At 36.7% G+C, this 27,845-nt stretch overlaps 1 protein-coding gene across 1 annotated transcript; it reads right to left on the bottom strand.

The window, feature by feature from the left end:
- Positions 1-10,309: 10,309 nt before the first annotated feature.
- On the bottom strand, positions 10,310-26,219 carry LOC129404260 (protein LEG1 homolog). Its single transcript, XM_055135988.1, has 6 exons — positions 25,899-26,219; positions 21,927-22,010; positions 19,496-19,680; positions 17,969-18,069; positions 14,378-14,616; positions 10,310-10,868 (listed from the first exon to the last, which is right to left on the bottom strand). Exons 1-6 carry the CDS (start codon positions 26,197-26,199, stop codon positions 10,765-10,767), a joined length of 1,014 nt encoding a protein of 337 aa, XP_054991963.1. The 5' UTR covers positions 26,200-26,219; the 3' UTR covers positions 10,310-10,764.
- Positions 26,220-27,845: the final 1,626 nt, after the last annotated feature.

The following is a 27,845-nucleotide window of genomic DNA, read 5'->3' as shown; positions in this document are numbered from 1 at the left end:
CTGGTTGAACTCCACAAGAAGAAAACTGCCAACCTGATCAAAAAATGGAGTGATGTAATGAACAGAAACTTTCCCAAAGAAGAAATCCAAATGGCTGAGAGGCACATGAGAAAATGTTCAACATCACTAATCATCAGGGAGATGCAGATCAAAACAACAATGAGATATCATCTCACCCCACAGAGACTGGCCCACATCCTAAAAAACAAAAGCAACTGGTGTTGGCATGGATGTAGGGAGATAAGAACTCTCCTTCACTGCTGGTGGGAATGCCGACTGGTTCATCCCTTTTGGAAAACAATATGGATGATTCTCAAAAAATTAGAAATTGAGCTGCCCCGCCCCGTGCCCTGTGCGTCCCGTCTCCCGATCCCGCTCTCTAACTGCGGCCTGCCTACCCAGGTACCGTCACTGACTCTCGGCCACGCCCTCCTGTCCCCGGCTTCCCACCGAATGGGGTCCCGGACAGCCTGCAGCTGCCCTGCCCCGTGCCCTGCGCGTCCTGCCTGGCTCTCTAACAGGAAGACACTGGGGGCGTGGCCTGTATCGTAGGAGGCGTGGTCTCAAAGTGGGCGTGGCCTCCTGTCGGAGTGGCGGCTGCTTCAGTTATTCTTTATTACCTCAGCATAATAGTTACTGTGTATTTCTTTGAAAATCACTTTAGCCATCTCCAACACTCATGCAAAATATCCATTAGCTTAGTTTCATACTATAAAAGCTGTCAGTGAATAAGGAATTTTAGCATAAGCAGAAACCCTCCTTTCCTCAGCAAGAGGGAATAAGAATAGATAATTACAAAGTTCCAACTCTATACTTCCGTAACAACATGAAGAAGCAGCGAAAATCCCCTCCACGAAGAGAGGGAGAAGAAAAAATTCCAGAAACATCAACGGGGGCTACTCACATCTACGAGCTCTCCGATAAACAATTCAGAGAGGAGATCTGTAGGAGAGTCGACCTACTCCAAGCAACCATGGAACAGACATCCAATAAATTAAGGGAGGAGATGAATGAAGCACTGGAACGGTCTACCAAGAAAATACAGGAAGAAATGAGAACAGGAATCTCAAACCTACGAACGGAAGTCACACAAATAAAGGAATCGGTAGACAAATTAAAAATCTCACTAGATGCCCTCAACAGTAGAATGACTACAGCTGAAGACAGAATCAGTGACCTGGAAGATGAGCTGCAGAAAGCTTATAGACAACAACAAATCATGGCCAAAGACCTCAAAATGGCTATAGAGCAAATCAGAGCCCTGGGGGATGACTTCAAGAGAAACAACATAAGAATCATTGGAGTACCAGAACCGCAGGGAAGTAACCCCAATGAAAAAAACACAGTCAAAGACATCATTGCTAAGAAATTCCCAGAGCTGGAGAAGGCAGGCATCCAGATACAAGGAGTCCGAAGAGTATCAGCAAAAAGAGACCCGAATAAAAAGACTCCAAGGCATATCATAGTCAGAATGATGGATGCTATGGATAGAGACACAATTCTGCAAGCAGCAAGGTCAAAGAAGGAAATCACATACAAAGGAGCACCCCTCAGATTTACAGCAGACCTGTCAGAGGAAACCCTCCGAGCCCGAAGACAATGGTGGGACATAGTGAAAAAACTCAACGAAATGAATGCCTCACCAAGAATACTTTATCCGGCTAAACTCTCACTCAAACTCGAAGGAACCATACACTATTTCTCGGATAAACAACAGCTCAGGAACTTCATAGACTCAAAACCAAACTTGAAAGAAGGTCTAAAGGGGCTACTGTAAGACAAGGTGGAGTCCCATAAAAAACAACAGATACCACAGAAATATGACACAAAATCCTATCACAATAATCTCTCTCAATGTCAACGGCCTAAATGCACCCATCAAGAGACACAGAGTGGCAAAATGGATCCGGAAATAAAACCCAACATTCTGTTGCCTGCAAGAAACACACCTGAACAAACAGAGTAAACATACACAAAGTCAAAGGATGGAAAACAATCCTGCAAGTAAACAACTCCCTTAAAAAAGCTGGAGTGGCCATCCTGGTATCCAAAACACAGACTTCAGGTTGAAAAAGATTAAAAGGGACAGCGAAGGTCATTTTCTATTTATCAAGGGATATGTACAACAGGAAGAAATCACACTCTTAAACGTATACGCTCCTAATGAACGACCGGCTAAATATTTAAAACAACTCCTAACAGACTTCAAAGAGGACATCAATAACAGCACAATTGTAGTTGGAGACTTCAATACGGCTTTATTGCCTCTAGATAGATCGACAAGAACAAAACTCAACAAGGAAACACTGACTCTGAAAGAAGAAATTGAAGAGAGAGGCCTAATAGACCTATACAGGGCCTTACACCCCAAAAGAAAGAATACACATTCTTTTCCAGTGCACATGGAACATTTTCTAAAATAGACCATGTACTGGGCCCCAGAACATACCTCAAGAGAATAGGAAAAATAGAAATTGTATCAACCATCTTTTCAGACCACAATGCACTGAAGATAGAAGCTAACCACTCACCAACACGGAGAACCAAATCAAACACCTGGAAATTAAACAATTCAATGTTGAACACTGAGTGGGTCAGGAAGGAAATCAAGGAAGAAATCAAAAGATACTTAGAAACAAATGAGAATGAAGACACGAGCTACCAAATCCTATGGGACGCAGCTAAAGCCATGTTAAGGGGAAAATTTATAGCTCTCCAAGCATTCCTCAGGAAGGAAGACAGGGCCCACATAGATAGCTTGACTTCACGACTCAAGACCTTAGAAAAGGATCAGAAAAAGGAACCCAAACCAAACCGAAGGAAAGAAATAATAAAAATTAGAGCAGAAATTAACGACATCGAAACCAAAAAAACAATCCGAAAGATCAATGAAACAAAGAGCTGGTTCTTCGAGAAAATAAATAAGATTGATAAACCGCTAACAAGACTCACAAAGAAAGAAAGAGAGAGAGCCCTAATAAATCGAATCAGAAATGAAAAGGGGGACATCATGACAGAAACCAGTGAGATACAAAAGATCATTAGAGACTACTTTGAAGGCCTATACGCCACAAAACAGGATAACCTAAAAGAAATGGATGAATTCCTGGACTCCTACAAACTGTCAAGACTGAACAAAGAAGACTTGGAATACCTGAATAGACCCATCAATGTTAAGTAAATTGAAACTGTAATCAAACATCTCCCCAAAAACAAAAGCCCAGGCCCAGATGGTTTCACCGGTAAATTCTTCCAAACAGGAAAACCTATTGCCAGTTCTACTCAAACTTTTCCAGGAAATTGAAAAAAAAGGAACTCTCCTAAACAGTTTCTATGAAGCATACATCTCCCTAATACCAAAGGCAACAAAGACACCACTAAGAAAGAAAATTACAGACCAATATCCCTGATGAACACTGATGCGAAGATTCTCAACAAAATATTAGCAAATAGGATCCAACAACTCATCAAAAAGATCATACATCATGACCAAGTGGGATTCATTCCGGGGATGCAAGGATGGTTTAACATTCGGAAATCAATCAACATAATCCATCATATCAACAAAAGTAAAGATAAAAACCATATGATCATATCAGTAGATGCAGAGAAAGCATTTGACAAGGTCCAACATCCTTTCATGATGAAAACCCTCACCAAAATGGGGTTTGGAGGAACTTTCCTCAAGATAGTCAAAGCCATCTACCACAAGCCTACAGCAAGCATTATCCTCAACAGGGAAAAACTAAGGGCCTTTCCTCTAAGATCAGGTAAAAGACAAGGATTCCCACTCTCACCACTTCTCTTCAATATAGTACTGGAAGTACTTGCGATAGCTATTAGACAAGAAAAAGAGATTAAGGGCATCCAGATAGGAAAGGAAGAAATCAAACTCTCACTATTTGCAGACGATATGATACTATATCTAGAGAAGCCTAAAGCCTATACTAAGAAACTCTTAGAAACAATAGACTTATACAGTAACGTTGCAGGCTACAAAATCAATACCCAAAAATCCATGGCCTTCCTATACACAAACAATGAGGCAGAGGAAAGGGACATGAAAAAAGCAATCCCATTCACAACCGTACCCCAGAAAATCAAGTACCTCGGAATCAGCTTAACCAAGGAAGTAAAAGACCTTTTCAAAGAAAACTAGAAAATGCTACTCCATGAAATAAAAGAGGACATGAGGAAATGGAAACATATACCCTGCTCGTGGATAGGGAGAATCAATGTTGTCAAAATGGCAATACTCCCCAAAGCATTATACAGATTCAACGCGATCCCTATAAATATACCCATGACATTCTTCAAAGAAATGGATCAAGCAATCCTAAAATTCATATGGAACAACAAACGCCCACGGATAGCTAAAACAATTCTTGGGAAAAAGACGATGGGAGGCATCACCCTCCCCAACCTCAAACTTTACTACAAAGCAGTAACAATTAAAACAGCATGGTACTGGAACAAAGGCAGAGCCGTAGACCAATGGAACAGGGTGGAATATCACTACACATAACCCCAAATGTATGATCATCTAATCTTTGATAAGGGAGCAAAAGATGTGAAGTGGAGCAAGGAAAGTCTCTTCAACAAATGGTGCTGGCACAACTGGACAACCACATGCAAAAAAATGGGCTTAGACCTTGACCTGACACCATGCACAAAAGTCAGGTCAAAATGGATTAAAGACCTCAACATTTGACCACAAACCATAAGGTACATTGAAGACAAGGTCGGCAAAACCCTCCACGATATTGAAGATAAAGGTATCTTCAAAGGCGACACGAAACTAAGCAATCTAGTAAAAACAGAGATCAACAAATGGGACTACATTAAACTAAAAAGCTTCTGCACCACAAAAGATACAGTGACCAGAATACAAAGACTATCCACAGAATGGGAAAGGATATTTACACAATACCCTTCAGATAAGGTGTTGATATCAATGGTATATAAAGCACTGGTTAAACTCTACAAGAAGAAAACATCCAACCCCATTAAAAAATGGGGCGAAGAAATGAACAGAAATTTTACCAAGGAAGAAATACGAATGGCCAAAAGGCACATGAAAAAGTGCTCTACATCACTAATCATCAGAGAGACGCAGATCAAAACAACCACGAGATACCACCTCACACCACAGAGACTAGCACACAGCCAAAAGAACAAAAGCAACCGCTGTTGGAGAGGATGTGGCGAGAAAGGGACCCTTCTACACTGCTGGTGGGAATGCCGACTGGTTCAGCCCTTCTGGAAAACAATATGGATGATTCTCAAAAAACTAGAAGTTGAGCTCACATTGACCCAACAATACCACTGCTGGGAATATATCCCAGAGATGCAAAAAAGTATAATCGAAACAACATCTGCACATGTATGTTCATTGCAGCACTGTTTACAATAGCCAGAATCTGGAAAAAACCCAAATGCCCTAGAACGGATGACTGGTTGAGGAAACTTTGGTACATCTATACAATGGAATACTATGCAGCTGTTAGAAAAAAGGAGGTCATGAATTTTGTATTCAAGTGGATCAGCATGAAAAGTTTCATGCTAAGTGAAATGAGTCAGAAAGAGAGAGACAGACATAGAAAGATTGCACTCATTTATGCCATATAGAATAACAGAGTGGGAGACTAACACCCAAGAATCGTAGAAATAAGTACCAGGAGGTTGACTCCATGGCTTGGAGACTGACCTCACATTCTGGGGAAAGGGCAACTTAGAGAAGGGATCACCAACTATAATGTAGTTGAAGACCATGCAGGGGAAGGGAGTTTCGGGCTGAATGAGGGCTAGAGACTGAGCACAGTGGCCACTCAACACCTTTATTGCAAACCTCAACAGCTAATTAGAGAGAGAGAACAGAAGGGGATGCCCTGCCACAGTGGCAGGGTGGGGTGGGGGTGAGATGGGATTGGGGAGGGTGGGAGGGATGCTGGGTTTACTGCTGGTGGAGAATGGGCACTGGTGAAGGGATGGGGTCCCGAACTTTGTATGAGGGAAGCATAAGCACAAAAGTGTATAAATCTGTAACTGTACCCTCATGGTGATTCACTAATTAAAAATAAATAAATTAAAAAAAAATGTTACTACACACAAATTAAAAAAAATATTAGAAATTGAGCTTCCATTTGACCCAGCAATACCACTCCTGGGAATATATCCCAGTAGAGATGAAATCTGTATTTCTATGTTCATTGCAGCACTGTTTACAATAGCCACAATCTGGGAAAAACCAGAGTGCCCCAAAACAGATGACTGGCTAAAGAAACTCTGGTACATCTACACAGTGGAATACTATGTAGCTGTCAGAAAACATGAAGTCATGAAATTTTCATATAAATGAATCAACATGGAAAGTATTATGTTGAGTGAAATGAGTCAGAAAGAAAGAGGCAGACATAGAAAGATTGCACTCATATGTGGAATATAAAATATCTAAGAGGTACGAGCTTGCAATGATGCAATTTCTGGCAGATATTTCTCTGGGCTTATTTACTAAAATACTAAAATACAGAAATCCAAAACCGTGCGACTGCTAGTGCGGCCGATTGGCCTCATATCTCTTCATTCTCAGCTATGGAAAACAAATTATCAAATGCTTCCTTTTCAGCAGGTCCGACATTAGGGGGGGAAAACTCCAAATAATAGTAGTGAGGTGTTTTTATTGAAATATTGAATGTAATAAAAGTAAAGTGAAAGTAAAGTGAAATTTATCAGTTACACAGGCAGGGTGGGGGCTGGGGATGTGGGAGGGAGGGGTGGAGCTATACTGTGATTCTTGGTAGTGGAATATGTGCACTGGTGAAGGGATGGGTGTTCGATCATTGTATAACTGAGACTTAAACCTAAATAAATAAATAAATAAATAATTTTAACTTCTTTATTTATAGGGTAATATAGCAATCATTCCTCACACCTTGATTTCTAGGCACTTATTTTCTGATAATTCCTTTTTCCATCCCTCTAAGCTTTATTCAAGCAATCAAACAATATGAAATCAGTTTGTTACATGCTTGGCAAGGGATTAAGCTTGGGGTGGGCAGAGACCTGGAGACATTGGTAGAGAGAAGGGCACAATGGTAATGGAATTGAGTTGGAATATTGTATCCCTAAATCAACTCTATTAATGAAAACTTTGTAAATTATGGTGTCTAAATAAAAATAAATTCACTGTCATCCCATTGCTCATGGATTTGCTTGAGCAGGCACTAGTAACATATCTATTGTGAGACTTGTTGTTACTGTTTTTGGCATATTGGGTAGCTTGCCAGGCTCTGTCTCACGGGCAAGATACTCTCAGTAGTTTGCCAGGCTCTCCAAGAGGGCAGAGGAAGCGAACCTGGGTTGGCCACATGCAAGGCAAATGCCCTTCCCATTGTGCTATCAGTCCAGTAAATGAAAAAATTCAATCTAAGAAGTTAGCGACGGACACAGTGGGTCATACAATCCAATTTGTGTTTTTGATGACTACTTGTTCTGTACTCCAAAGAATTTTGATAAGTTGCATCAAGTTGGCAACTATAGAAGAAAGATATGACATTTGAAAATTATTTTTAAAAGCCATTTTAATTGCATATTAACTTCAATATGATTGAAGTGTGGGAGTCAGTTTAATGTTCAGCAATTCAGAGTTAAGTCATGTCAAACCAAGTATTCAGTCCCTCAAAATGACACTGGCCTTTCATAATATTATGACCTTAATTCAGAGCAACAAACATTAGATAATGTAAGAATGTAGCACTGAGAAAAAGAGACTATAGCCATATTTGCAATTCATTTGATGAGTCAACATTTAACTTTTTAAAAAAATTTTATTGAATCACCGGGAGATAGTTACAAGCTTTCATGTTTGGGTTATAATCACACAATGATCAAACACCCACCCCTCCACCAGTGCACATTCCCCACCACCAATATCACCAGGGAACTTTTAACTTGTAAACCTGGAAACAGAAGCATAGAAGTGACAGAACTACTTGAATAAAATAATGTAAAATGTAGAATAGACTTTGAGCAGAGCGTGCTGACAGAGAAATCAGGGTGGATTTAGAGGTCAAGAAGGAAGGGGGAGGGGAAGGGAGGGAGGAAGGAAGGGGGGAGGGAGGGAAGGCAAAGAAACAAACATTCTAAACAACATAAGTTGGTTAGAATGCAATAACTAATTTAACCCAGGAGAATTCTTCAGTTAACAAATTGCAGCTACCAATAACAGAGAAAGATGGGCTTAAACTGGCTCCATCAATTCTGTGTTTCCTGTTTATTTTGCCCAGGCCTCTTCTATCAAGGAAAGGGTATGTTGAAGAAGAATCCGTTGAGCTCGTTTTTCCATTTTTGAGGAGACTTTTTATTGCTGTTGACCCTGAGAGTGCTTTATATATCTTGTATATTCGTTCTTTGATGTATGATGTGCAAATATTTTCTCTCAATCGTTAGATTGCCTAATTTTATGCCTCAATTCTTCCACAATGCAAAAGCGTTTTTATTTTGATGTAGTTCATTTATTTCTGCTTTTGTTTTCTTTGCCATTACTCCTACATTAGGTATGCGTGTGTGCATATGAGTGTGTGTTCTGTTTTATATGTACGTATGTTGTATGCTGTTTTGAAGTATGAATATCTTTGTTCTTTATTTTCCACCATTGCCTCTTTTTTGACCAGATGCATATAATATGATTATGGGTTTTTCCTTCTATTCATTTCTAACTGTCTTCCCCGGGTCCCCTCGGAGGGGATGGGCTCCAGCTTCCCTCCCCAACCCGAGCAGAGCTCCCAACTACCAGGGACCACCGGAGCCTAGCTACAGCCATGTTGGAGGCCCCTCTCCACACGTTTGGACAGGCTTCGTGCATGAAGATACCGGCAGAGAAACCCAGGTGTGTGTAGTCCCATCAGCGGCCAACATCCAGAGAGAGACTTGAAGGCAAGCTCTCAGAAGCGATATCTTTGGTCTGCTTCTCCCTTGGGAGAAACTGGCAATCTTCTGAGAGTTTCCTGCCCACATGGGACAGCCTTGCAAGCTTCCCATGGTGTGTTCATGTGCAAAATCCAGTAACAAGCTGGATCTCATTCCTCTGACCCTGAAGAGTCCCCAGTGCAACACCGTTGGGAGGGCCAAGTCAAGATAGACTTCTAAGATCTCAGGGAAAGGACGAAATGAGATGTTACTGAGCCCGCCCGAGAAATCAGTGATTAACGGGATATTGTGATTGTGATTGATTGTGATTGGGATTCATTTCTACTTGACTTGGAATAGCATTGCAACAGTTCCACTTTCAGTGTTTGTCTATATAAGTGAATCTCTTGCAAAAATCATATAGTTTGGCATTTTTGTATCTTTTCAGATTCAGCAAAATAATATTTGTTATCTTGGCTCTGGCTGGACCGATAGCACAGTGGTAGGACGTTCGCCTTTCAAGTGGCTGACCCGGGTTCGATTCCTCTGCTTCTCTTGGAGATCCCGGCAAACTATCAAGGGAATCTTGCCCTCACAGCAGAGCCTGGCAAGCTACCCGTGGCGTATTGGATATGCCAAAAACAGTAGCAATAAGTCTCACAATGAGAGACGTTACTGGTGCCCACTCGAACAAGTCGATGAGCAATGCGATGACAATGACAGTGACAGATCTTGGCTCATCAAAGATAACTTTTATTACCCGACAATATAACATGTTATTGGTCTCTGAGGACAATTTTTAAGATAACTGATAACTTTTGTGGATGTCTAGTCTAGCACTGAGTGAAAGAGTACTAGAATTATTTATCTTGGTGCTTTGTTGACTCCTCAAAATAATTGCAAGCTAAAATGTTTAGTTAAACTAAGTCATATAGAAGGCTGGAAAAAATTTGCAAGCTCTATCTGGGAAACAGTAGAACAGATTTCTCTTTCCCACTCCTCGTATTATTAAAGTCAAATTATTTCATTTAGTTCCCACCAATTATTGGGCAGATTTAGTTTGTGCATAAGGGTCAGAGAAAACATTCTTGCCAACTATGATAATAATATCATCTTTTATCTAATGCAATTTTTCTCCTAAAGGAGACCAAAATTGAAAATTTTCATCTTTAAGTAATTTTTATCAATTGTGATATAAAAAAGAGCAAGTTAACTACAAAATGTAATGGATTTATGGTAAGTAAAAGACATACACACAATAAATAACCCTGTAATTCAGTAATCTACTCTACCAGTTTAGTTCTGTGAATTTAAACTACTTTTAATTAACTGCCAATATTTTGTGTACAGATTATGGTGATCTAAATTGTATGAAATAAGACTACAGAAATTAAAAACAAAAGAATTTTAAACAAATTTAATGCTATTAATTTATTTGTAATTTATTATAGCTTAATTTAATCATCATTACATCCTAAACATTTTAAGCATTAAAAATCATCAAATAGGATGGGGGGAAATAGTACAGCCAGTTAAAGCACTTGCCTTGCATATGCCCAAGTGAGTTTAATCCCTAATACCATATATGGTCCCTTGAAAACCCCCTGAGCACAGAGCCAGGAGCAATCCTTAGGCATCACTAGATGTCACCCAAAAGCAAACCCCCAAAGATTAACAAATAGTAATTAATCAATAGAGTTATACCATTAATTTTCACTTAAAATTATAAATGCATGAGTAAATTACAAGTAATCATAAATTGAAAACTGTGAAACATGAATGCTATAGTTTTAGCAGACTAAAATTTGTAATGGTGCTGATCAAAAGAAGTTTATAACTATTACAAGTTTCCAAAAGTTACGAAGTAAAGGCCTTAGCAATTGCTTCTATTAGCAGTTGAACTGCAGTCCTCACTCCAGGTATACTCATCAAAAATTTCCACAGGGTTAAAGATGATGAACCTAAAAGAGATATAAAATTATTGCTGGTAAAGTTATAACTATTGTAAAAATAATTTTTCAGCAAAATTTGACGTTTTGCTTTCAGCTGCTGCATGAGCATGATCCCGGAGGCCAACTTTGGACACTAGCCTCTGGACTGTGAACTGAGCCGCTGCCCCATAGGGTGCCAGCGGGGAAGGGTTTCTCTCTCAAGGCTTTTCCATCTTATGAGCACCACAAAAGGGACGTAAAAGCTTGCAGGGATGTAATCTCTGGCAGAATTTTCCCTGGACTTTATACAGAAATCCAAAACCAAAAATATCTCTTAATTGTCAGCAATGTGAAATGGTTCCTTTTTAGCAGGTCTGACTTTGGGGGGAAACTCCAAACAATAACAGTGAGTTTTTTGTTGAAATATTGAAGGTAATCAAAGTAACAGCCATTTCTGTAGACTGTGAACTAAGCCATAGCCCCACGCCGGCCAAGGAGAGGAAATATCCCTCTTTCCTGGTTGTTTCTCATTTTCCGGGAGAAACGCGGCGTGGCGTCCATCATATTATGAGGTTTATTAAGCAAGTACGAACTGGGTGGCACGGAAGGGGAAAGAGAAAAAAAGAGAAAAGAATAAGGATAAAAAAAGAGTTATGTACTTGGAGCAGTGGGACTTCATATCTCTTCATTCTCAGCAATGGAAAACTAATTATCAAATGCTTCCTTGGTAGTAGGGCTGTCTTTTTGGGGGGGGAACTACAACAACAAAAGTGAGTTTTGTGTTGAAATATGGAATGTAATCAAGTTAAAGAGAAAATGAAATGAAATTTATCAGTTATGCAGGTGGGAAAGGGGGCGGGAGATGGGTGGTATACTGGGGTTTTTGGTGGTGGAATGTGGGCACTGGTGAAGGGATGGGTGTTTGAGTATTAAATAACTAAGACATAAGCCTGGGAACTTTGTAACTTTCCACATGGTGATTCAATAAAATAAAACACACAAAATAAAATATAAAAAATTGATGTTTTGCATATAAATATTAAATGTTTATTTTGTGATGTTTACACATGTAAAGTTTTTAGTTAAAAATTAATTGACCAGTTCTTGATATTTGTCTAATAATTTTTCTGTTGTTTTTCTCTCTTTATCTTATTCGTAGTGATTTTATGAATTTCATAGTGGAATGCTTAGAGTCCGTTACCTTTATTTTTTACACATCTAGCATAAAATTTATAAAGCACATGATATGTAAGCAATCTGTTTTTGATGATAACAATTTAAACTAGAATGCGTTTAAAATTTTTAATTTTATTTTCATGCTTTTGATTTTCTATTACCATATTTTATATATTTGGTAAAACAATTGACAATATTTTGACTTTGGTATTTACTAAGAAACTTGTAACAATATTTTTGCTGCTTACTAGATTTATAGCTGATTAACTCGCCACCATTGCAGCATTAAATTATTATTAATTCAACTATATATGAGCCTTTACTAGTGATATTTATACTTTACATTTTTCTAAGGCTTATTTGCAGTTCTTTCAGTTGGCAATTTTTATCTAAGTACTTTGATACAGAACCTGGCAATATTCGTGGCATATTCGATATGCCAAAAACAGTAACAACAAGTCTCACAATAGAGACATTACTGGTGCCCACTCAAGCAAATCAATAAACAACAGGATGACAGTGCTACAGTGCTACTTTGAATATATTGGGCTATTTCCTCTGACCTGCAGTTTTTGCTTTGAATTAACTGCTACTAGTCTTATGGGTGTTCTTTGTACATAATAAGTTGTCTTTAGTTGATTTTTAGAGACTATCCATGTGTTTAAATTTAGACATTAACTATAATGCATCTAAGTATGGTTCTCCTAATTTTATTTCATAAAAGCAAGACAAAAGATGTTCTCTAAGATTTATGGATGCGGATGCCTATTTCCACAGACTTTTTAGGTATTATTATTGCTTCATACATATTTTATGTCTCCTTATATTTCTCTTTATCCCTCTCTTTTCCTCCTGGAATTGCTAAAATCTTAACAATGGTCCATTCGATATTGTTCTTATTTAAGCTAACTTCACCTTTTTTCAAACTTTCATCCTTTCACTACTCTGAATTAATTGCACTTCTTTATCTTTGATTTACTTATTATTGGATTCTCTGCAAACTACAACACCAAAAAGGAGAGGGAGCAAAAGGGAATGCCCTGTCACAGAGGCAGGCTGGTGTGGAGGGGACAGGGTGGGGATTGTGGGAGGGATGCTGGGACCATTGGTGGAGGAATATGGGCACTGGTGGAGGGATGGGCACTCGACTATTATATAACTGAAACACAAGCACGAAAGTTTCTAAGTCTGTAACTGTATCTCATGGTGATTCATTAATAAAAAAATTTAAATAGTAATAATAAAAAAATAAAATAAAACATGAAATTGGAAGAAAAAAGAACTGCCCCTTAGTTAATTTCAACCACATGATTTTTATAGAAACCAGTCCTGGTGGATTTTTGGGAAACCATTCTCTAAGAGAAGGTCTTAAAATTTGGGATGTCAAACTGTTTATTCTCCAGGCAGAAGCTAGAAGTTATGAGATCCCTCTTAGATAAGTGTTGCAGTGGCAGTTTTTTATTTGTTCAGGTGGTTTTTGACAAGAACACGTCACAGAATTTTCTGATTATATGTATTTTCCTCATTCTCATAATGTGCAAGAATCACTTAGCTAGTTTCTGGGTTTCCTTCAGAGGGAATTGTTCTGATGTGGCTGTGGATTTATTAAATTCATCAAAAGAAATAAGTTTGAGAAACTTATGATGTCATTTGAAGTTTATTAAATTCTCCAATATATTTATCTACAAAATGTTAAGGTATTATAATATACATGTCACTATATATATGCAATTTTAAATTAATGTTTATATTTTCTATTTGTTTAATTATTTTACTCTCTTAATGTTTAGATTGTGTTTTAAATACGATTCCTGGATTCACTGAATTAGAATATTTTAAATAGTTGTGATCATATGATTATTCAAATTGCAAAAATAGAGTCCTATTTATACTCTGATAAGACATCCTATAGTTAAATGGCTAGAATATAGTACTTCTTCTATTATAGTAAGGTAGGATAGAGGAGTTTAAAAGAATAAATATGCTATTTTCCCATTAACTGTGGAAGATTTTCTTTTGAGATTCCTTTATTTTTCTATTTAAGAGTGATATATAAGGGGAAAGAAGAAAATAAGTAACAAAAAAAATCTTACGTGTATATATGTGGGTTTGGATATATATGTGTATATATACACATATCTATGAGTCTGTGGATGAAAAGTGTCAACCGGAGTTATTCTGATACTCCCATGGGCCAATAAGGACCCAGGAGAAAGGCTAGAATCAAGATAAGTAACATATATACCATAAAAAAACTGAATATTTTTCTAGAATAACTGTCGCAATGATATATATGACATAATCTTTTTTCTTTATCTATTAAACGTAATTTTGATTTTCTTTATTGTTTATAAGGCACTTACCTGAAGCACTGTCCACTTTGTAAAGGAGATTTAGACCAAGCAAAACTACATTCTGAAAGTTACTAAAGTCTTTTATGAAGGGAGCTTCATCTCCATTAACAAGGATTCGTGGTGGCAGTCCTTTCTGGAATTCATATACTGTAGTCAAAGTTGTATGGAGCCGGAACGCTGCAAAATATTCCACAGCTGTATTCCAATCTTTCTCAAACTCTACTTCAGGGTTAGAGTAATATGCAAACCTAAAAATCAAATGGAAAAAATAAATAATTGCTTCCCTCAGAATTTCAACCACACTGTTTTATAGAAAGGTTCATTACCTGGCAACAATTATGTTTATGATCTATCACTTATACTATTCCACTTATACTCTATATATGTGTATATATATACATATTCAAGAATAGGAGCTATAGGTAATATTCTAAGAAATAACTGGGGAATTATAATTTTTTATTTGGATAAGAGCATCTCTTGAATTATTGATAATTATTTATTTTGAGATTTTATCCCTTGAACCAAACATCTTATATTTGATTATTATGTAATAACCAAATGCTATGTGGTGAGCTCTCTTTAGAAATGTGTAATACCGAAAAATCAAAGATGTGAAGATCAAATGTTTGCTAGACTAAACATCTTTTAAAAACTGATGATATCTCTTTTTTACTTTTTATTGAATCGCCATGAGATAGTTACAAGCTTTCATGTTTGGGTTACAATCTTACAATGATCAAACACCCATCTCTCCACCAGTGCACATTCCCCACCACCAATATCCCGGGTATACCCCCACTTCTCACCCTCCCCCTGCCTCCATGGCAGACAATATTCCCCATACTCTCTCTCTACTTTTGGACATTATGGCTTGCAACACAGTCACTGAGAGGTCATCATGTTTGTTTCATTATCTACTTTCCGCATGCATCTCCCACCCAACTGGGTCCTCCAGCCAAATACTGATGATATCTTAAAGTCAGAACACCCTCAAAATATTTAGCATTGTACAAAAAAATGATGATTTTTTTCTCTGGTTTCCTAAATACTTTTTTGATATTGTTCATATTCTACTGGAACAAGTCTGCTAGGAAGCCAAACATTTTTTGTGTTAAATTTTATATGGGAAAGGTTAAAGTTCTGGAAATTGGTTTTATCACTATATAATGCACAATTTTATCTCCATCTACTATGTAAACATGATGAGCAACTTAAAATATTTTAAGATATATTACACCTGAAATATCATTGACTCCTTTCTTTATTCACCAACTACATTCTACTTCAAGTCTGATAGATGTCACCTCCTTAACAGCATTCTCAGTGCACCTGAGTTGAAATCTACTATATCCTCCTGCACAAAATTCCCATCGCACTCTGCCATTCACATATTTAAGTTTGCTTTTTATTATATTATACCTTCTAGAAATTTGATCATCTTCTAGGTTTCTATTTTCACATAACATTTACTAGACTTATTAAAATCAAAATGTTTGAATTATTTTTATTTATATTAAACAAATTATAACACAATCCCCCCAAAAGAAACTTTGGTGCTAAGTTTCCAAACTTATGGGCTCCTTACTTGCTTCCTATACAAAGAAATAGAAAAGTGGGTACAGCGGACCCTTCATGAGAGAATAATTTTATTTGAATTTCTAGTTGGCTATCATTAGTCCCATCAAAGGTGACTATGAGGGCTGGAACAATAGCACAGCGGGTAGGGCATTTGCCTTGCATGTGGCTGACCCAGGTTGTTTCCCAGCATCTCATATGGTCCCCTGAGCACCACCGGGAGTTATTCCTGAGTGCATGAGTCAGGAGTAACCCCTGTGCAATGCCAGGTGTGACCCCCCCCAAAAAAGGGAAAAAAAGGTGACTATGAAATAAGCATAAAGGAAATGTAAATTCATAATAATTTTGTGTAATGGACACGCAGCCCTAATAAATAGTTAGTGCAACAAATTCACAGGAGTCAGCAACATTAAGGGAGGAGGAATAAGATAGAGTATTAATTCAGCACACAAAGTGTACATGAGCAAAAGTTAAAATCAACAGATGTCATTAAATGATTAAACAGGTGTATTATTAGACATTCAGGATTAGTAGTGAAATATGATATTGTTAAGTAAAGCTTTGAAAAATAATGTTAAATGGCTCCATTTAAGACATAGCAACAGATGCATCAATCTTTGGCCTCAGGGTCATAGTTTTTTTTAAGTATATGTAGAGTACAGTGCTGTTTCATATATATAGTTACTACCTAAATTACCTACTTCAGCTAAAAACAGTAACACAAAATTTTAAGTAAGTTTCTTGATGTGTAGCAGAAGCATAGCCTTAAATTTTTTTAACACAATGGAAAATAAAGCTTATTAACCCAAAGGAAATAAAGTGATGAAGAAAAGTAAAAATATTAATTTTTTCATGCTCAAGATGTGATTAATAATACTATTCAAATATATATTGAAATAATAAAAGTCCCCATATAGCTATACAGAGAAAATGAAATGAGGAGAAAAATGTGTGTGAAGTGGGTGTGAAATATCGAATTTTTGTATAATTTTTAAATATATCTAAATATAAACTATACTTCAATATGATTTCCCATAGTAATGATTCAAAGTCTAATACCCACGACCAAATATTATAGGAAACTCTCAAAAGTTTGATATTTTTACATATACAATAAATTTTAAAATAAATGAATGGGACTATATATCAAATTAGGCAAAATATTTCGAAATAATGAAAGAACTCACTAATACAATGAAGACAACTTGTGGAATCAGAAATATATTTGAAACTGTTTATCTGATTTAAAGTCAGTGCACAAAACACAGAAATATCTCAACTTAATAGTATATTCAATAACAATAAACTGACTTGTTTTAATACGTGGCAAAGGTGTTTGTCCATTTGGAACAACACAGGACTGGAGGAGCTCATACTGAGTATTGTAAGTCAAAAAGAGAAAGGAGAATTATGGTTTGTGAAATGTAAATAAACAAAGCAAAAACACCCAAAATAATATAAAAGAAGCTTTAGTCTCAGAAAACCAAAAGAAGGTTATGCTTAGCATGGAGCCTGATGCTGATATAGGGTGTCAGTTGGTGGTGGTGAATGATTATTGGGCATATTTGAACATTGTATTGGTTTTACATGTGCAGCTTCTCACATGAGCAACTGTATATATCATACTACCGCACTACCCTCTTCTTAATAAAATATTATTTTAAACATAGAAATGCTGTTTTTGGGTGTTTTTTGCTTTTTTGGGTCACACCTAGTGATCCTCAGGGGTTACTCCTGGCTCATGCACTCAGGAATTACTCCTGGTGGTGCTTGGGGGACCATATGCGATGCTGGGAATAGAACCCTGGTCGGCCCCATGCAAGGCGAACGCCCTACATGCTGTGCTATCACTACAGCCCCTAAAAATGCTAGGTATTGATGGCATGTCATTGAAATTTCCAATGATTAAATATATTATTCATTAGGAAGTAAGATACACATATTAGGAAAATAAAAAGGCATAAATAAGACCAAAAATTATTTGCCTTATAAATAAAAGTTTGGGGGGGAACCCATTCTTACCTATCTTCAAATTTTGAGAAAGTTTCTTTTAGAGTTGAGGTGTGTGCATCCCATAAGTACTTCAAGAGGCTATCAAGGCTAGTAGAAGGTAACTGAATACGCTATATTAAAAAAGGAAAATTTTTATTCATATTTGATTGTAACAATTTCTCTATAATTTAATCTAGTTCACTTTTACATGTAGCAGTATTTCACAGAAGAGAATTTTGTTTCTAAGAAATAATTTAAGTCTTCAATTACTAACTTCCTAGGATTATAATAATCATGTATTATTTTCATTAATATTGAATGTAGATATAAAAATGAACTCCAAGTGTTTTTCTGGGAAAATGAGTTTATAATTTCTAGAATAATGTATTTTTGCTTATCATTTGTTTTTCCTCTACCATACTTGAAGTCAACATAAAAAAATTAAGATTAACTAAAAGGAATTAGAGTATTAATCATCACTGTTACTGTCACTGTCATCCCATTGTTCATCGATTTGCTCGAGCGGGAACCAGTAATGTCTCCATTGTGAGACTTGTTGTTACTGTTTTTGGCCTGTGGAATATGCCACAGGTAGCTTGCCAGGCTCTGCCATGTGGGCGAGATTCTCTCAGTAGCTTGCCAGGCTCTCCAAGAGGGGCAGAGGAATCGAACACTGGTCAGCTGCATGAAAGGTGAACGCTCCAGCTATAAACTGGCTCCAGCCCAGTTTAATTGTATTTAAAATAATAAACTATCAGGGCTAGAGTGATAGCACAGAGGGTAGGGCATTCGCCTTGCACGCGGTCAACCTGGGGTCAATTCTCAGCATCCCATATGGTCCCCTGAGCACCTCCTGGAGTAATTTCTGAGTGCAGAGGCAGGAGTAACCCCTGTCCATAGCCAGGTGTGAGAAATAAATAAATAAATAAATAAATAATTGTTAATCTCTGCAACTAGTAAATCTGTCTCTTAAATGTTGATATAATCCAATGTCTATATATAAATCATTATATTTTATTTTATCATTAAATGGTTTTGGTTGCCACATTAATTGCAATCCACGGACTTGTGATCACATACTAATTCTCTTTAAATAAGTTCATTAACTCTTCTAAAACTAACTCCATAATCATATTTATCTCAAGTATTATTTGCTAACTTATTTGGTGATTTACCTCATCAGAATAACATTTTAGTTTAATAAATATTCTGTGGTTTTGCTGTTGTTGATTTGGGGGCATACCTGGAGATGCTCATGGTTTACTCCTGGCTCTACACTCAGGAATCACTCTTGGCACTTCTCCTGGGACCATATTGATGCCTGGGTTGGAACTAACATGGGCCATGAGCAAGGAGAATGCCATTAGCTGCTGTACTCTCTCTCCTGCTCCACAATTACACTCTTATAATTAGAAAATGTTGGTAATTATTAGAAAATAATTAGAAAATGTCTGGTAATTAGTGCAAAAACCTAGATGAAAAGATGTTAAAAGAAATTATCTTATCAGTTCCTAAGAATGAATAAGAAAACATAAAAAAATAAGAAAGAAAATGAACCTGGTAAAAGGCTTTCCATTTTTTCATTGTGGTAGGGTATGATGCCTGACAACTAGAAACACTATAGCAAAATCTCGACCCATCCTTCGGTGGCAGCAAAAGTTCAACCTGGTCTGATGATATCCCCATGATGCCAGAATCCACCGCACCAAACACCGGCAATACACATAGAAAATAGTTCAAATCTGTAAAGACAAAACCCTTGTGTTACCATAAGCACTAACAACTGTGAGAGAAGGTATGTTCAGTACTTTGTAAATAACTAAGCAAAATCTAAAAAATCCAGAAATTTAGGAGAAAGTCATTGTGGAAAAAAAAAATCTCTCTGGGATCTTGACTGATAGTCCAGCCAGCAGTGACCAACCAGGAACCAGGATTCCATCCACTGCACCCTATGTGGTTCCCAGAACCTACCAGAAGTGAACCCTGAATGCAGAGCCAAGAGAAAATCTTGAGTTCTGCTTGGTTTGCCCCCAAAACAACAAAAACAACAAAATTCCTTCTACAGTGTATGCAAAACTTAAACCTATTTCTGTACATAACTCTGCAATCCTAAGTAAGCATGAGTTTAAGTGCATTACTGAAACTTAAAACAAAAAGAATTGAAATGGATTTGGTAATTCATTAGTTTTAAAGCTCTAAATTGAAAAAGAAAGTGTCCACTTGCGCTTAGAATAATACAGCACTTTTTAAATGAAGCTTTACCATGAAATGTTACTTTTTCCTACCATATTTTATTTTATTTTATTTTATTTTTGATTTTGGGGTCACACTTGGCGATGCACAGGGGTTACTCCTGGCTGTTCACTCAGGAATTACTCCTGGCTGTGCTCAGGGGATGATATGGGATGCTGGGAATTGAACCCGGGTCAGCCGCATGCAAGGAAACCACTGTGCTAACACTCCAGCCCCCCTACAATATTTTAATAGCATTGGCATATACTATTTACCTGGATTCAATGTGCAAACATGACTTTGAAAAATCCTTATCTTAAAGTGTCTCTAAAGCAAAAAAGTAAAAGATTGAGAATACACATTTGGATGATTTTTTAAAAGATTTAAAAAAAAACTGTCATTGTCACTGGTCACTGTCACTGTCATTCCATTGCTCATCGATTTGCTCATGTGGACACCAGTAACGTCTCCATTGTGAGACTTGTTACTGTTTTTGGCATATCTAATACTCCATGGGGAGCTTGCCAGGCTCTGCCATGTGGGCGAGATACTCTCAGTAGCTTGCCAGGCTCTCTGAGAAGGGAAAAAAAACAGCTTACTTAAATATGTATGACTTAGCTAATGGATTTAGAAGCTATTTTATCACTGTATCACTGTTCATTGATTTGCTCGAGCGGGCACCAGTAACGTCTCCATTTGTCCCAGCTCTGAGATGTTAGCAGCCTCTCCTTACTGTCTTTCCTAATGATTGAAGGCTCTTTCAGGGTCAGTGGAAAGAGACCTGTTATTGTTACTGTATTTGTCATATTGGATATGCCACAGAGCAGCTTGCCAGGCTCTTCCGTGTGGAAGCTATTTTATAGTTGACTAAAAGCAATATTGATTCCTATTGGTGATACAGAATATTTTTTTATCATAAGCATGCATTTGTGAGTGCAATATACAATTCTCTAAAATCCTAAATTAATTTGAAAATAAAGAAGCCTGAATTTTACAGAACTCGACACTGGTGGCCATAACTATTTGTGGTTTTTGAAAAGAACCAATACCTATTAGAAAACCAGCTACTAGTTCACATGTTTGTCACTCCAGGAAAGCAAAATTTAATGTTATTATATTCTAATTATTGGTAAAAATTTCTAATTTTTTTTATAAATTCACTTAATTCCTAAAGCACAAAATAAAACTTAAAATAAAAAACTATTTTTAAATTATCTTGACATTACATATCTGAATGAAGACCAAGAACTAGTAATAACAGTAGTGATTACAGGACTTCATCGGGTCTTGTGGTAGCTTAATCTGTGACTTGTTTATAGGTTAAAACGTTAAATAGGTTAAAACGTTAAATAGATTTGATCTGAACAAAATGAGTAAAAGCATTATTTTCTTGCTGTCTCATTTCTCTTCTGTTTTTCTGGAGAGTCTCCCCTAGAGTGGAAACTCCCAGCTAACTGCAGGAGCTATCTTTCAAAGGTAGCTATCCTTTTTGTTATTCCTCTTTGGGGCGGAGGGAGTGGGGTTGAAGGGGGGGAGGGCAAGGAAATGAGAGGAGGGAGTAAGCCCTGGGGAATCTTTAGTGAAGTTGTGGTTGTTAAAGCCTAGAATGTGACATAAGAGCATAGGGTACTAGAGTTGGTTTCTTTGGGGCAAAGAAATAATAGTATTTACGTTTTAATCTCTGTGACTAAATGTTAGGTTGAATGTTGTTTTGGGGGGAAGGTTATTGCCTGTTAAGTTATATAAATGAACTTACCAGCCCACCAGCTGTCCTCTGAGATACATAAAGGATCAGATTCATAACCACAATCTGTCGTTCTTGTGGGATCAGCTAATCTACCTAGGAAAGAAAGGATATACAGAAACTTTTATTACATACATATTGAAACTGCTTATAAATGTCAATTAGCTGCATTTTGTTTATAAAATTAGACAAATTTATCTATTATATGATTTCTCTATCACTTTGTAACCCTTCATTTTCTATCTCTAAAAAAAATTGCTTGCTTTGTCTGACATCAACACAATTTTCTACTTTTGGGCCACCTGTCTTGTCCATTCCTTCATTTGCTATTCTCTCTTCCACTTCTGTTCCACTTTACCTTCAAATTTAGGGAGGCAACATATAAAGAATTAGTTTTAGTCCCATACTATCTTTCTTTATAACCCACAAGTGAAATGTGAGTAAAAGTATTATAAGTATTATGAGTATTACAAGCCACAGTGCCTAAAGTAAAGTTAAAAATAAAGAAGATTTTATCAGAATAAAAAAAAAGGTGGACTTTTAGAGTTCAAACCAAATATTGGCTCTGTTATTTGCTACATGGATCTCTGCAAAATTTCCCTCATGCCATTAACTACGTTCAACGGGGTTGTATTTGAAGGGGGTAAACTATTAATTCCAGTTAGGAGTTTTTTTCCCCTTCCTAACTGAAAAAGTGATATTTTTTCTGTCATTCTCTTCTCTTAAATTATATGTGCATGTTATGCAATGTTCTTCTTTCCTTTTCCTAACCATTTTTAATTTTCTGATTTTCTTTTATGATTCACTTCCACCTTTCAGCCAACTTCCTTAGCCTCCTGCCCCCTTTATTCCACTATAGTTATGTTTTGTCTTTTTGTTTTCCAGGGTGTTTTTGTAAAAAATAAAAGTCTTTTTTTTTCCATTCCTTATTCTCTGCATTCCTAATTATCCTTTTTTTTCCTTTTCCTAAGTCAATGACATATTTACCTCAATATATTTACCCTTGCTGTCATATCTCGATTTACCAGTCTGTTGCATATTTTACATTTTTTCACCCTGTTTGTGAACTCAGCTTCACTTTTATCTGTTTCCCTGAAAACTCACCACCTTGATTTTTTCATTAGCTAGTTATGCTCATTTTTTCCCCATCCAAATCTTCAGTGTTTTTCTCTTTATCACATTTCTTCTGAATTTTCAGCTTTTCTTAACTTCATCATTGCCAAAGCAAAGATTGCTGAAGAATTCGTTAATGCTGTTAGCCCCATGAATATTAAAAATATAAATTCCTAATGGACTATTTCTCAGGGTGCTGATTTAAAGTCTATAAAAATTTCCTTTTCTATTCTATTAATTTAATTTAATTTGATTCTATTTATTTAATTTATTTTCATGGGTCTAGTGACTCCTTCTTCTGTCACTCCTCCTTTAGATTTCACTCATCCCTTCAAAGAATTAAATTGTCTGACACCTTCATATATTGGCTTAATGTTGGTAACAACTACGTTTCTAGCCTGAAACATTCACATGAGGCTGTGTCTATTTGATTCCTTCTAGTCTTCAACTAAACAAGCCTACAACATCACACTGATCTAGATCACCACATAAGCTTGAATATCTTCTTTTCTGTCCCTATAATAAAATTCGCATTTTTTCATGTATAGATTTTCTCAATAGCCTCTTTTTCATTGTATCAAATATGAAATATGAACACAGAACCTTTTTTTCTATTTAAAAGAATCTTTAAAATTTTCACCAGAGGGGCTGGAGCGATAGCACAGCAGGAAGGGTACAAGACAAAACTTATACAAGGCCAACCCGGTTCGATTCCCAGCATCCCATATGTTCCCCTGAGCACCGCCAGGAGTGGTTCCTGAGTACAGAACCAGGAATAACCCCTGAGCATCGCCGGGTGTGACACAAAAAGAAAAAAAATTCCACCAGATAATTACTTTTACGTTCCTCACTCAGGTTTTTTTTTTGTTTAAAGAATTTGAGCTAAACACAATAATGCCTATTCTGCATTCTAATTCATCTATATCAAAATATTAAAAATGTCAATGAAAATACAATTTTATAAAATTGTATTTGTTTATGATCCTAGAAATTTTCTACTTCTTAAAACTTAAATCTCAAACTACTAAGTAAATTAACTAATATCTCAGCACACCTTATTCCTGAATAAAAATAAATACTTTATCAGTTTCTTCTTTCAAAGATCCAGTACGAACCTTCTTTCTCTAAAATCCTCCATGTCTTCACTTTCATTCCTGTTTTCTTCTTTACATAGACACACACACACACACACACACACACACACACACACACACGCACACAGCCTCCACTCAATCACATACACATATGTCATGTGGTTCTAGATTTGGTATTTTGGCTAATTTCACATAGTATTAAAACTGAATAGAATTTCTGTTAGTATACCTTAGAATATGCTGTTCTTAAAAACGAAGTTGTTGATTTCAATGAACAGTCAAATCTGAGAACCACTAATTGAGCTTATCCTTTGACTCTCTAAAAAGAAGTTGTTTCTATTTCTACTGTGAAATTTATCCATATTTAAAGTCTTATTTTAGGAGCAGGAGCGATAGTATAGTGGGTAGGATGGTAGCCTTGCATGCGACCGACCCAGATTCAATTCCCGGCATCCCATATGGTCCCCCAAGCACCATCAGGAGTAATTTCTGAATGCAAAGTAAGGAGTAAGGCCTGAGCATAGCTGGGTATGACCCAAAATGTAAAAACAAAACAAAACAAAAAGCAATAAAATCTTATTTAGTTAATTACCTGATTATTCCACTTCATTCTATTCCCCACGCCCCTTTTCACTTTTAACAGTTATATAACTGCTGATATTTATTATTCTTTGTTGAATTTCTCCTATATTTACTGTTCTAATGATGTTGTTAGGTCTTCCATGGCCGAGAAACTGACCCACTCTTTGTTTATGACCATTAATACTCCCTTTACCACATGAGTTTAAACTGTATCCTACCATAATGTAATGTATATAATAAAATAAAATTAATGTGAATTTAATTAAAAAGGAAGATTCAGCCAGCCCATTCATCTTCCATTACAAACCTCTCTGAAGCAGATGTTTTTATAATCATAAACTTTATGTTAGTGTTTCCCCAGATCCATGGCCATTTTGACCCCCAGGAAAGTCAGATAAGTGAGAGTAAGTTTGGGTCTCCATGTGTTCCCAGACAAAAGTGGTTGACTTGTCAATTTCAGTAGCTCCTACATAAGATCACTGCTCAGACTTGAGATAAATCAAACTAACTTGTTCACTCATTTTGTTTCCATCTAAAACAAAGAAAACTTTCCTATTGGCACTGTTCTCAATATGGACTAGGCAAGAAGCACACCTTCTCATGTGAATCTTTGGTTTGTCAGACAGGACAAGATTTTACATTTAATTTATGAAGCTCTGGCCTAAGTATACTTCAAATAAACATTAGTACATGCATTGCTTCTTAAAAAGAGACAAACAAAAAACATTATTCTCAGAGAACCCCCTCAAAAATCAATATTCTCAGAGAAGCATGCTCCTACACAAGATTCTTCTCTTTTGCACTTCCATTCCCAGTGGCTAAGTAATCATAACTTAAAAAAACTTTCTAATTGGAAGTCATATCTGGCTTCAATGGATATCTCCTTGATGGTATTATTTAACCCAATGCGTAGAATGGAGTCGGATGCTTACAGAAATTTAACAAATATCTGTGGAAAGATCAACAAATTATACATAAAATGTCTCATGAATGGCAACTATGTCTTATGTCCTATTATTGTTTCTAATAAAAAATACAACACATAAAAAAATTATGGTGAAGGGCACGAAAAAATGTACAAGAAGGAAAAAAAGAATTTATAAAATGAATGCATGATATATACTGAGTCCCATTTACCAACTAGTGCATGGTTACATTAATAGATCATTAGAACAAAAATGAGAAAGATACTTACCTGAACTATATTGCCAGCCATGCTGCAGAGGCAATCCCCATAAGATATTTTCTTCATTATCTTTTCCAAATCTTTGAAAATATTTGGCTGTCTTGTTTAATAGGATTTTATACATCCCCAATCTCTCAGGGTATACCCAAGGATTAATAATATATTTTCCATTTTGTGATGTATAGTCACTGAATTCAGCAGGACTCTCCTCCCATTTAGGAGGGTACAGAGCTGAGAGGTTGAGCATCTCTGCTAGAGAAACAGAGAAGCAACCAACTAGTACACAGTACCACAGAGCGAAGAACGCCATCGTGCCAGTACTGAGGACTGAGATTCGATCAGAGTATTTATTGGGAAACGAAGGAAGAACTCTGATGTAGGTTTATTGTCTATCTACTGTTTTCTTTTTTCAGGAGATGAAAAGATGAAAATGAAAATGCCTCCCTTGCCAATGAAAATAGGGTAACCTGTCCAATACGACCTTCTATTCACATAACAGGTGAAAAAAATGTTCCAGGAGAGTTTAATTTGGTTATTTATTTTAGACTTGTTAGTTTTGGGTTTGGGTTTGGGTTTTGGGTTTGTTTTGTTTTGATTCTACACCTGCCAGTTATCAGATTTATGTTCATTGTAGAACAATGTTTTCTCCCCCCACACCCCATGACAATAGGATAAAGATGAAAATGCGTTGCCAATGAAAAAAGGTTGGTTGTATTGTTAAATAACATTACTAATATTGATTTATATTCATATGACAGTAGAAAAAATGTTCTTGAAGACTTCTTAATGTTGAGTATTTTAGAATTGTTTTGGTCTTGTTTGGGGGTCACAAGTGTTAGTGCTTAGGGCTTACTCCCATCTCTGTGCTCAGGGATCACTCCTCACAAATGTGGAGAACCATAGTGCGTGTTAGGAATCAAATCTTGATTGGATGTGTGCAAGACAAGCACACACAATGCTGGCAATACTATCTCTGTGCCTCATTTTAAACTTTTAGAAAACTGTTATTATATTCATTTTTTAATGTGACTAGAAATTTAAGGACATTCCTTACATACTCATCTAGAAATTTTAAGACAAGGCATTTACTTGCCTTTGGAGAGGAGAGCTTACTTATTAAGTCCTCTATAATGATTAAGATCTCATTGAACTGAAGGTGGAAGCAAGAAGAAAGAGACAGGAGGTAACCTGGGTAGGGGGCAGAAGCCTCCAGCATATTAGTGCCGTAAAGGTGTGATCCAGGTATATATCTAAATCACAGAGCCAAAAAGCACTGTAAATATGAGATCCATACCGCACCACCAAACTTAAAAGTGTGTCTACCCTGGTGAAGGGATGGTTGTTTCACCATTGTATGACTGAGACTTAAGCCTGAGGGCATTGTGATTTTCCACATGGTGATTCAATAAAATGAAATTTAAAAAAATAGAATAAAAATTTTTTTTAAAAAGTGTGCCTACCCAATACTCCCCAAAGCATTATACAGATTCAACGCGATCCCTATAAGTATACCCATGACATTCTTCAAAGAAATGGATCAAGCAATCCTAAAATTCATATGGAACAACAAACGTCCAAGGATAGCTAAAACAATTCTTGAGAAAAAGACGATGGGAGGTATCACCCTCCCCAACCTCAATCTTTACTACAAAGCAGTAACAATTAAAACAGCATGGTAGTGGAACAAAGGCAGAGCCGTAGACCAATGGAACAGGGTGGAATACCCTTACACACATCCCCAAATGTATGATCATCTAATCTTTGATAAGGGAGCAAGAGATGTGAAGTGGAGCAAGGAAAGCCTCTTTAACAAATGGTGCTGGCACAACTGGACAACCACATGCAAAAAAATGGGCGTAGACCTTGACCTGACACCATGCACAAAAGTCAGATCAAAATGGATTAAAGACCTCAACATTAGACCACAAACCATAAGGTACATTGAAGACAAGGTCG

This window comes from Sorex araneus, chromosome 4 (genome assembly GCF_027595985.1).
Source record: "Sorex araneus isolate mSorAra2 chromosome 4, mSorAra2.pri, whole genome shotgun sequence".
In the NCBI taxonomy this organism is placed as follows: domain Eukaryota; kingdom Metazoa; phylum Chordata; class Mammalia; order Eulipotyphla; family Soricidae; genus Sorex; species Sorex araneus.
This window is presented reverse-complemented; position numbering and strand designations above follow the sequence as displayed.